The 12,645-nt window shown below is 42.8% G+C and overlaps 1 protein-coding gene across 6 annotated transcripts in view; it reads right to left on the bottom strand.

Annotated features, from left to right (window-relative positions):
• Nucleotides 1-12,645, bottom strand: part of arvcfb (ARVCF delta catenin family member b) — a 251,388-nt gene that overhangs the window by 15,942 nt on the left and 222,801 nt on the right. For all 6 annotated transcript variants that reach the window (XM_086313099.1, XM_086313100.1, XM_086313101.1 and 3 more), the window contains 2 exons: nucleotides 2,701-2,828; nucleotides 252-402 (listed from right to left, as the gene is read on the bottom strand). In XM_086313099.1, coding sequence (XP_086169225.1) covers nucleotides 252-402; nucleotides 2,701-2,828 — 279 coding nt within the window. The remainder of the gene's footprint in view (nucleotides 1-251; nucleotides 403-2,700; nucleotides 2,829-12,645) is intronic.

Raw genomic sequence — 12,645 nt, 5'->3', positions numbered from 1 at the left:
GAAGGCTTATCATAAGGAAACTATATCAACAAAGGGAAAAATTGGAGGTATAGAATCATAACTGCATTCCCACCAACTAGTGGTCAGAACATGCATGTTAGAATTATTTTATGAAAAGACTTGTTAGCCTTTTAAACAATGTGGTTCAAATCGTTCACAGAATAATAGCAAACCTTCATTGGTATTACTGCAGTAGCCATCCAAAATAACATCAACAACAACAACTGTGTGGCTTTGCTAATTGTTTGTACCGATTAGATCCTTGTTGCGGCGGTCAATGGACAGGTTGCGCAGAGCGATGGCCACAGCTCGGACCACCTTGTCAGAGTCAGAGCGCAGCAGCTCCACCAGGATGGGAAGACCTTTCTCCTTCCGCACTGTGGCTCGGATGTAGCTGGACCACTGAAGGGCAAAAGAAGGGCATGCTGTGAGTGCTTTTTATATTCTTTAGAATTTTATATAAGTACTTGAATCAGCCCTAATATCAGTGCACATCCTTTCATTTGAGGCCCCGAGGTAAGTCCCACTGAGGAGCCTAGTGGATCTCTGTGACACCAGCACAGAGGGCGAAGACACTTCTGCAATATTCTCCACCCGTGCATGGCCATGCACACTCAGAAAGTCGTTCTGTAACTACAAGGCAGCTCATCACTGCTCCTTAGGCATAAGTAATTCACAACATCACACAGTGGGGCTCTGAATGGACATGTGATATAATTTGTCTTAATTTAAACATCAGTAGATTTTACTTCTCATTTTTTTGTAACATGAAACACTAAGCTTGACATAAAAGGGTTTCTTCTTCGGAGTGCTGATAACCCAAGAGATGTAATTAAGCAGAGGACAGTCAAAGCTGAGCCACCAGGTGGCAGTAGTAAGCCTTGGAAATAAGGGAAATCTCCCCTGTGGTACTAAGCAGAAGCAAAGAATGAGGAGGATTTCAAGCAGAAGCTCTGATATCCTCAGAGAGCAGGACACTCTTTGTCCAGCTCCCAGATGTGACAGTCTGGTGTGTTAGCAGCTCCACAGGTTACTGTTAGCCTGCTCAGGCGTTCTGATCATGCTTACTAGGGAAAACATCTAACAGGAAAGAGTTTTTCCACCTCCAAATACTCACCTTAGCTAAAAAACACTACATCTGAATTATTAAAAACATTCAATGAGAAACTCAGAGCTGAATCTGATCTAACGAAACGAGGAAAAAAAAGGATCAATCAAGATTTCAGGTGATTTTCCTCACGTCTCTGAGGGCTTTTTGCTGCTGATGAAATCTGAGGACTGAAAGATGTATCTACAGTCTGACACTTGGGTGTTAAGAGAAGAGCTTTTGCGATAATGCTGCCGTGGGCTGAATACAGCCCATCTGCTGGAAAACATAAGTGACCGCTCTTGCCCGAGGTGCTGCGCGTAAACTGGCAGCTGACTACCAGCCATCCCTGTTGATAATTCACTACTTGCCTGCAAGCCAGACAGCAGCTCCACAGATGCTCTAACTGGAATAAATGTGTAGACCTGACTGCACAGCTTCTCATCTAATCCATCATCAGAAGCAAAAACCTACGAGAGATGAGAGTGCTGGATAACAGATACAACACTTATCTAATATTATTCCACCTTGATGGTTATCATTACCCACCCTGTCTTGTGCTGCTGTCATGTTGATTTAGAGCTACTTAAATTGTTGGATCCCATTCTAAATGCATCTACACTTAATTTAGCTTCAATCTCCATCACAGAAACAGCCATATACTAACAACACTATTTATAGCATTAGCATTAACATTGCTGTTTTCACCTTTCTTGATCCAAGTGCAACCAGCCAGCAACACATTGTGCATGAGCTACCTAGAGCGAGCTTTAGTTTCCACACACATACTTTGGCCCTCAGAAGGCAGTCAACACATTCTCATCCCAGCGTGTCAACTACTTTGCTTGTGTTGTGGTTAGGGTTCAAAGTTGCCCTCTGTTGAAAAATGGCACTCTGTGTATTTAAACGTGACACCAAGGACTTCACAAGAATCCATACACACCATTCAGGCATAACAGTATGACTAATATCCTGTTGGTTCTCCTTTTGCTGCCAAAACAGCCGTGACCCATCAAGATATGGACTCAACTAAACTCTTGGAGAGTGTCCGGCACCAAGATGTTAGCAACAGATCATTGAAGTCCTGTAAGCTGTGAGGTGGAGGCTCCCATGGCTGCCCGTGACCCTGTTGCTGGTTCCCCACTGTTCCTTCCTTGAACACCCGACAAGTGCTGCAGTTATGGAGATGCTCTGATCGAGTCGTCTAGCCATCATAATTTAACCCTTGTCAAACTTTATAAAACAAAACTGGATAAAATGTTCACTTTCCCCCTGATATATCCCACCTACTAACAGGCGCCATGATGAAGAGTTAATCAGTGTTCTTCACTTCAACTGTCAGCAGTCATAGCCTGACATTGTGTATGACAAGTGGGGAGTAACAGATCCATCTTATTATTACAAGAAACCTGCAGCCATGGCACAGCCGTTATACACCACCAGCATCAACAAAAGAACAGTGTTTGTCTCCCAGGGAGGGAGAGCAGACTTGGTCTTTTTGCTACCATTGCAGGACATGTACAAGGTTAAAGATGAGGACAGAAGCAGTAAAAATATAAATGAGGAAGAAAAAAAGCCAACGGGATACGGTAACACCCCAACCCAGTACTCACAGTCCACTGTCCAGCGCTGAGGTTTTGCAGAGCCCCAGCAGCTGCCTCTAGGGTGTTATAGTTCTGGCTCTCCGTCAGCAGAGAGAGGTAGAGCCTCACCACCTCTGGCTGATACAGCAGCTCAAAGCCTGCAGGGAAATACAGAGAAACAAACACACTGGTTAGAATCGGTAGCCAGAAAGATAGGCTAGTTAGGCTGTGTGAAGGTGCTGAGGTCTAACTCTGTCCGTAAGAAATGTACTTTGGCGCAGCAAAACAGGAAAAGACGCTTGGGTTTGCCATAATGCACAACACCTCTGGTGAGAGCACACAACCTTGACACAAAATGACACAAAATTTGGACCGCAGTTCTTTCTGCAAACTTTCGAAAATGTTCCTGAGGACAAAACTATGCAAAACCGTGTTAGGAGCTGAAACCCACTGTGTCTATGTGGTTTTAAACAGCCTACAACTCCTTTATGAAGAAAAGCTGGAGCAGCGCCTAGTAAATTTCCACTTAGCAATACTAAAGCATTACCATTGAAAACACTTCAGAATTATAAATGAGGAGAACAGAAGAAGGAGAGGTTATTGATCCGACAGCCCTCACCAAACCCAGGGTATTTGAGAGGGAGGTTTATCTCGCTAGCACATAAGACATTCCAGCACAGTCGATCATTAGGCCTCCCTCTGATGGAAATGTAATTATATTATCAGCTATTAGACAGAGCAGGCACAGGGAGAGGCCGAGGTGTCGGATCGCATCAAATCAAATGTATTCATCCAAGGTTTTTCTTATTTCGCACTAACAAATGACTTACAGGGGACCAAAATGACACTTTTCTGATTCAGCGGGTGAATAGACACACTGATCTGCTCATCTTACTGGAGGGGGCAGGTCACATAGAGAGGGAACACACCCAACAGATTTTGATGACTTGACCGAAACACTTCTTTCCAGTTTTGAAGAACCAGCTATATTCTGCAAAGGAAGCACTCCACCTCATCTAATCTAAACAAAGCTAGAACTAATGCGACAGTGTTTCAATACAGGGGGCGCAAACAGCTTTTACCCACGCAGGCTTTAACAGACTTCTGCAGCCCAGATCACAAGCTAACTGAAGCTTTAAAATCAGCTTTTACAGAAACACAGCTTCCTTCCTATCCTCAACAGGAGTGCACATACAATTTTAAATCCTTCTTCTATCCCTCAGGTCCAAATGAAAGGATATATAACCCGCTGCTTCTTCCCATGTGCTCTGAGGCCAGTAATTCCAAGGTTCGATCTGAAAAGCTCCGTATTATAGGAGCTGGGATGCACAGTAACCCCGTTTGATTAATGCGCGCAGGTTCACGAGGCTCTTGGTACATTCTTGAAATGTAGAAAAAGATTTCTTTCCTTTTCTAATGTGACTTGGGCCCACATATAAAATCAGCAGTCAAAACCCATAAAAAGGCATCTTACGGTAATGTACCCTCTTTTTATTGACTCACTTTTTTAGTAGGAGACTAAAAATAGAGGAGAGTATCATTTTTGTGCTCAAGAAGTACAAGATAAACACATAAACTGACATTTGTGCTTCTAAATCCACATCTCACACTCATAATTTGCAGAGAGCGGAAGCCAGAGTGCTCTGACTGCCAGATTTCAAACACAGCAACATAGTAGTTAACACTCAAAAAGCGGGGTTTTCTTCCCCGAGACGCTTCCCCGTGAGATCACTCGACCAGAGGGCGTGTGGGAGGAACTGCCAGACTGGGAGATCGCTACTGGAGGTGCTGCTCCAGAAGTTACTTTCAAAAATGAAGCAGAGTGAGGAGCAGACTACCCCCCGAGTTGTAATCACGCGCTAAAACATGAATCACTGTTTTTTCTCAGGGGCTACGCAAGAAAGGGGGTGGGTGGGGATTACAAACCAGACACTCAGCAACATTCTTCACGCGCCTCATATTTCTGGGCCTACTGGGTGCACACTCAGCAAACTGGAACCTATGAAGCAGGCAGTCTTGTTGACAGACATTTCATCTCCAAAGCAGATTCTCTTTACACAAAATGTCAGCCACGTTAAACCTTTGGAAGCTTTTTCTGCACTCCAAAACTGTGCATACTATGGCTCTTTCTTTTCCTGTAACATAATCTGCAAATCCACACTCCCTCCATCTTGAAATTCTTGGGGTTTTGGTCTGGCACCCAAGCGAAGAGACTTATGAAATTGGAGTTTTACAAATGAAAGACGTGCACAGTTCAACAAAGGAGATGAAAATGGAGGGAGAAATTCACTAAGCGTTTAAACTAAATCCTTTAGCCTTAGTGGAATTTTCTCACTGTTGAGATGTTAAGTATCTCTGCCAGGCCCTTTTACTCAGCAGTTTTTAGATAGGGCTTAATGTCAGCACCAAGTCCCCGAGGTCTTTACTAATTAGTGCAAGCCAGGTCAAGTTCTGTTGGCAACTGTACACTGAAGTGTTGTTGTCGTCAGTCATCTCCTGCTTGCCTTTTGGCCCGCTGTTGTCAGTTTGTTAGGCAGAATTACAGTTTGGACACGGAGATGAGCTGTCAGTGTGACGTGACCTTGGCTCAGGGCAACCCACAGCCCTATAGTCTGTGATAGACTGCAAACACGGTGAGATTACTTGAATATGATGGATTCAATCCTGAGGTGTAGCATGGAGAGCATGCAAATCGACTTCTGAGTTTCCCCATTTTTCAACTATATAGCTAACTAAAGTTAAGCACTAGTACTTTATACTTCTCTTGCTAGTACAGAGAAGTATCAAAACCTTTTAGCAAAGCAGATTAAATACAAGATCATGTAAATACAAGCCAAAGTCCGGTATTTAAATGTTAACCATATGCTAGCACAATGTACTTTAATCTGCAGTAATCTCCAAAAATGTGTGTGTTGATCTTTTTTGGCAAACTGATAATGGAACGAAAAAGTTCCTCTAAGCTGTAATTTTAGTTTTTGCTTCTTTCTGTTTGTTTTTCTTTATTGTTGTTTTTACAGCCTACAATTTTACTGCAATTTCACAACACTCATCGGTGCGGTTTCCAATAGTAGCACACGTCTGTTTGTAGCAGGCTGCAGCGAGTAGATCCCCGTAGACTGCCCTGTTAATATACCTCACTTCAGTGTGCTTACAGCCTAGTACCAACAATGCTTTTGGTAGCCATAGCCATTTTACCCCTTCATAACAAATGTAACTAAACTTAGCAGCATCTACCAGGCCTCACTAATTAGTTCCTTAACTGGACCTCTTAGCACCCTGCATGATATTGTTGCCTTCTGGAGTATCTGACAAATAGCGCAAGGTGTGAGGTGCAGCTTTCAAGTCAATGATGAGACCAGAGGGTGAAAGAAAATATTTACTTTGCACAGGGATGGAAGTGAATGTAGGTCAACATTTGGACTAACATTTGACATCTTACTAGTCGTAATTTTATCTGTTATACCAGGGGTATCAAACATAAGACCCAGGGGCCTGAATCAGCCCAGTAAAGACTAAACTGATACAAAACTGATACATATTGTTGAAATTACAATATGTTGTTGCTACATAAAGATATCTCAGGGATTAAATGTGTAGTTAAACTTCTTTTCACTGACAGAAAAGAGAGTTTCACTGGTCCAGCCCACTTAAGATAAAATGAGTTTGACTTCCCTGCTTTACACCACACAAAAGACTCCCGCTGAGCTCTGCTCTGAAGTCAGTGCGTGCAAACACACAAACACTGTCACACACAAACACAGAACGGCACAGTCAGTAACAAGCTCGTCCCTAAATGAGGTGAGAGGGGAGGAGAGGCGAGTTACTTTTCCAAGTAGATGACAATGGCGACAACTCCTCCAATCGAGGTGGAGCTCAATTATCAGTGGAGAGAGGGGGCTCTGTGGGGCCGCGGTGCATGAAAACTGGGTTAGAAATGAAGTTAAGTTGAAGTGATTGAGTGACGCTCGGTGCAGAGCTATAGCATTAATTCAGTTCAAGTGCTCACACTATTACCTTCGCAGGCTGTGACAGGCCGGTAAATGATAATGGATTAACTGATGAGCAAGGTAGCAACGCACACACGAATCCACACGCAGCACATGTATGTGAGCATAATGAAGGCGCTTCTCTCCGATTCACACACTCATCGACTCGGTTCTCCAGAGCAATTTGCCTTGCTCTCAGACAGTTTGCTGCATTCAGGCAGAACTCGATACATACCTCTTCAAACAGCTCCATACACGCACACAAACACATCAAGCCCTTGTGATGAAAGCGATGTTCATCGACCAACCCCGACTAGATCAAGAACACGGTCTCCTTCTGCATCCTGTAAGCACTCCATTTATTCACTGCTCCATTTCCAATACACTAGGAGCACGCAACACTTCCATCTGAACAGGAATGACATGATGCCCCATCACTTTTTACAACTCATAGGAGAGAGTCAGAGGGGGATAAAGAGAGTGGCAGGCAGAAAAATAGAAAACAGCAAGAAAAAAGAAAGCATCTCTTATAACATACTGAAGTAATTTTCACATAACAGCTTTTTCCTGTTACTCTCATTGTAAAACAGCTCCGATTGAGCATCAGAGAAACATGAGGACGTGGAAGACAAAGTAAAAAAGTCCGGAGAAATAGCTCATAATGCTAGACTGACCACAGGATGACCTTCTCTTCCCGGATACATAAATCAGACCACCGCAGTGGGAAGCCTCAAGTCGTCGAGTCTCCACTCTTACACTCTTTAACCCTGCCAGTCCTCTTTATATTTATACCTCCTTATATAAGTACAAGCAGGCACATGGGAGAGTGCTACAGTGCTAATGAAGACTTCCGCAGGGCAGAGCCATAGCACGGCGACAGCTAAAACAGCACATCATTAAAAGTGGTACGCCACCAACATAATAATGGTCACGACTCTCTCGAGTTCATTAAAAACTAAAAGGTAAACGGTGGAGCCGTGTAAACAAAACAAGGAAATTGGCAGGCTATGCAGAGGCAATTCCAGTCGTACAGCGTTTGAAAATTTCGCTTTGTTGTTATTGTTGTTGCTTGGAGGAGCACCAGATGGATGGAGTTTACACACTGTGTCAGTTTTTCAAAACATGATTGATAGTAAGAATTAGACCGGCCGGAATTTATGCAATTTATCCGTCAATTAGAGGAGGCCTGCTTTAACCTCCTAGGACCTGGTGTCCACATATGTGGACATCACATTTTGGGTTATTTAGACCAAAATACTCAATTTTGCTCTACAAGGGCCTGATATCCTTTTACGAGGACATTATACTGCTACTGTTCTATTTAAATTTTAAATGAATATCCTCATATGTGGCTCTCAATTTTTCTTAGAAACAGAAATAAGGTAAAAAAAAAAAAAAATCTGGTTATTCTTTGTTTTTACATTCATCGGGTCCCAATCAGCCCAAATATCAAAGAGAAATTAAAAATGCATGGCGTGGAAGAGTTCTTAGGAGGTTAAAGGTGGTCAGTGGGCCCATGTTTCTGATCACACAGAGAAGCTGCTGTAGCAAAAATTTGATGGTCGTCACCTCCTTCCCCAATCTTCATCATATTACTGCAGGAGATCTGCTCGACTAAGATCAGACCTTTGATAGAGAGGTGTTGCTTGATGCTGCACAAGGTAGCAAAGTAACCATGCTGACATCTATCCAGTCCAAAGTAGGAGGAGCAACAATTAAGGTGTCTTAAATTGCTGGGCTCAACTGCGATGTCCTACAAACTAGAAATAATTACTACTTGGTAGGAATGGATGGCAGTATCTGTGGGGACTAATACAGTAGATGCTTCCTTTCCAGTGAAGGTGAAATATTACATGGACATGTAGTGAATGTTAGAGAAGTGGAAATCCCATTTGTATGCTCAAGATGCATCTTAATGTCAGGTGTGAATGTAATTAGGCACCAATATGAGATGCATGTAAATGCAGCGTATAAATCGCACAAAAGTACATGCAATCGACTGTTGTGGCAAACCACAGTGAAAATCAGCTCCTCCACGTAGGTCACACTGAAAACAAACACTCTTTTGCAAAATCAATTTGACCCATGTCTGGTTCAGCTGGTTCAAAATACACTAGTGTACTCATCCTATGCCAGAGGGAAAACATGTGATGTAGGATCACATTCCCTCCCAGCAGACCTGAAGCAGAGAGGGGCCAAAACAGAGCACGCTGATGGTCTGCCACGGCAGTTCACCCTCCAGTCACCCCTTCAGACTGACAGGGTCCAGGAGTCAAAGCATCATTTTCTCCTCTCATAGCCAGTTGGCTCCCGCTGCAGATTGGCATCTCTGCGGGCAGCCCCAGGGCAGCACACATTAGCATACCCACATGGTGGTTGGCCTTAGTTTGTTGGATGATGACAAAGAAAGCAGAAGGTGGCAACTGGCCCATCTTTTAGACAGCTACCCATCAGTTTTGGAGCAAAAAGATATACTGGCATGATGATGTGGATAAAGAGAAGGGGAGGGGGAGCTGGTGAAAGAGTGGACCACAGGAGAAAACATATAGCTAAAGGCACAAGGCAAATGTGTAGACCTCTTTGTCACTCCCTTCCTCTGGCTGCAGTGTGCCATTTCACTGCAGGGGGTTCTGTTCCACCAAGACCAAGAGTTGGGTCCATGAAAGCTTGTTTCCTACCATTTAGCACAAAAGCACTCTTTGCAGCAAGCTGTTTCTGCAGTGACAAGAGAGTATCCGGTCTTCCTGGTGCTGACAGGCCAGCAGAGTCCTGCTGCGGGCTTTTTGTCCAAAGAGGACACATCATCACCGGTACCGAAAACCTGCAGATGAACTGACACCAACTGTCCAGAATGTCCAAGTACTCTTTTAACGAAGGCCAGCAGAAACGCTCCATATCTCTGGTTTCAGCCACTGAACTTTGGACACAGACACAAAGCCGATAGACTTCTCACTACTGAGCCACAGTTGTATTAGGTTTTCTATGGCTTACTCAAGAATGTGCCTCGCAGCTATCTGGCCTCTCAGTGGATCGACAGCGGTAATGCAATGGCTGTTTGTTTCCAATGTCCCTCCTGCTAATGCAATAGTGTTTTAAGCCCTCAGGTGGAGGTGTTAGTTTATATTAGAGTTTCTGTCGGTTGGAGATGTTATTTCCCTTTAGATGAAAAACATATTGGTGAAACTTGTCACTTTCCAAGTTGCGCAGAGTATGAATCAGTCTTTCATAACAAGTTCCTGTTGAACAAATGGCTTTCAAAATTAGTATCGAACAATGTTTAGACACAGTTGTCAGAGACTACACAGAAACATGAGGTAGTTAGAGATACAACTAGGTTTGGATACTTGACGCCTTGTAAAAGTTTAAAGTTATGTACCTAGGTGCTTTTATTTGGAAATAATAACACAATGGGCTACATTACATTTTCTATTAATTATGACAAATGTGAATACATGGCTGTAACAAACCATTTCAAAGTCCAGAATTGAATGTAGGCTCTAATAGTAATATCAAAAGAATTGGGGTCTATATTAGAACTTTTCTGTAATTAGTGCCACATTACTGCTTAAACATTGAATCATTGTGTCATGTTCACATTAATGTTAGAAACTACAACAATGACCGCGCTGCAGACACATATAGCTCATGTCAAACTCCATTCTTAATATCTTAAATAGGGTTAATTAATGTGGTAGTCTTGCACAGAAGCCATACAAGTTTTATTTAGATGACTGATGTTTCAATTAAGTTCTTAAATTAGCCTTGTTTTTAGAAAAAAATTGATTGCGTTTTGAGAGCAGGTAATTTGTTAGTTTGGCACTGCTTTTTATGTTTTGGGTTTAAATTAGAGAACAGTAAGACTGCAGGGATATTTAATAGAGACGTACAGTAATACCTAGGGTTGGATGCAGAATCATATGACAGAAACTGACAATTCAGAGCAGTTACATTTCTTTCAAGGTTTTCTCATGTAAATAAATATGAGAACTGACTATTGTACTGTAACTGTACAGTATATACAAGACAGAAAATAATGAAAAAGCAGAATGGGTTCCCTTGAAACATGTCAGAGTTTGTCACTGCTGCTTTCAATTCCCAGCTAATGTTAACACATTTTTGGTGCCTGTCGTGCCGGTCAGCTCCGTCGCCCATAAAGATCTGCTGTGGAGTATGACAAGCCACCAGCTGCATCCCGCAGATGCATGTGTTGACTGTGCCATTACATTGGCTACAAATGGGGAAAAAATTGATACAGAGAAGTGTGCTGTTGAGCACGTTTGTTTTCTATCCCTGCGTCTCCTTCCTGTTTCTCTGCTTGCTTTCTTCCACCCTCTTTCAGTCTCCTCTCACCACCTGTCAAATCTGCGCCACAGACACAAAACGTAGCACACGAGCCAAAACTGCTTTAAGCTACTGATGCAGACAATATGTAGAAATGAAAAAGTACACGAAGATGGTACGAAAGTTGCCATGGAAACCACCTCTCCATCGCCACTAACAAATCGGCTCATTCAAGGTTCACTGGAGACAGTTGGGCCAGAAACGGCAAAACAAAAATGAACATGCTGCATTTCAGTGCGCATGGAGCATAACGCAGCATTTAGGCGATGCATAATATTCTGAGGTAATGTGCTCAAGGCAGGAATTAGAAAGCCAAACTGGACACCATAGCTTGGAGTAGTTTGTAAATCGGGATCCTTCTCATACTTACCTAATTCCCATAATTCTACTGTATAGCTCTGTGTCACTACTGTATAGCTCTGTGTAAATAATCATTCTGTACATTCGATAATCTTTAATCCTACAACTGTTTACAACTTGCATAGTTCCCATTTCTGTATAGCTGTATATCCCAGATTCTGTAAAGTTATTTATTTCATATTCTGTATAGTTTTTCATATTTATATCCTGTTCATATCCTGTACATAGCTTGTACTCACTACAGCCTGTACATACTTATAGTTATAGAATATTCACAACATACTTCATACCGTGTACATTATAACATACCATAATAGACCCATTTCTGTAATATACTCACATATCTATATTATTGCTAATATATATTGTAATATATCTATATCACTAAAGCACTTCTGGATGGATGCAAACTGCATTTCGTTGCCCTGTACCTGTGCATGTGCAATGACAATAAAGTTGAATTCTATTCTATTCTATTCTATTCTAATTCCACAGCCACTGGCTAAAAATGCAAAAAAAATGTAATTAGTGGCTAAGCCCTGCACGCGCCTCGTGTAAGTTTATGTTTTGCAAAAATAGCGTCAGATGATCAAGTGTTTCAGAGTGGAGGGGCGTGTGTGTGTGCGCGTGTATTTCTGAGATTGGAGTGCGTATCAGCATCACCTTGAGTGCCTGCTTTCTTTACACAGTCAAGTCACGTCCTCACCCAGACACAAACGAAACCAAAAACTCAAGCAAGAGGCTGCCAGAGAGGAAGAGATGGAGGGAAAGAAATTGGTGAAGAGAGGAAGAAATAAAGGTAAAGAGAGCGAGGAGTCCAGGTCCCACAGAGAAAACGTGTGTGTATGTGTTTGCGTGCGAACGGCAACATTTCCCATTTCTTATTTGGCAGTTTAAGTTGCTCACCTGCGCCTGAAAGTCTGAAATATAAGCTTAAGTTGTCAGGGCGATGTCGTGCTTTCACCGCAAATTCCACCTTACAGTCAATTCCCGACGCACTACACCACTCTACATCTGACAGATATTTCACAAGGAAATTGCGTAGCAACAGAAGCTCAGGAGAAGCGAGGAGAGAAGGAAGAAAGGGGAAGAAGGGGAGAACAGTGGGAATGTGCAGAAGAGAGACTAAGTGGGGATTGGGCGGGTAGGAAAGGGAGCAAGGAGGAAAGAAAACAGATGCTTGGAGAAGGGAGAGGAATGGGGAAAAAGGCACAACAAAGCAGGTGAACAGGGACTGAGGAGGGAAGGAGTAATATAGTGGGTGAGGTAGAGGAAAGGACAAACGTAT

This window comes from Aulonocara sp. 'chitande type north' Nkhata Bay, linkage group LG12 (assembly GCF_057382095.1).
Source record: "Aulonocara sp. 'chitande type north' Nkhata Bay isolate Kocher_YH1m ecotype deep benthic linkage group LG12, A_spYH_male_GT1.1, whole genome shotgun sequence".
Classification (NCBI taxonomy): Eukaryota; Metazoa; Chordata; class Actinopteri; order Cichliformes; family Cichlidae; genus Aulonocara; species Aulonocara sp. 'chitande type north' Nkhata Bay.
This window is presented reverse-complemented; position numbering and strand designations above follow the sequence as displayed.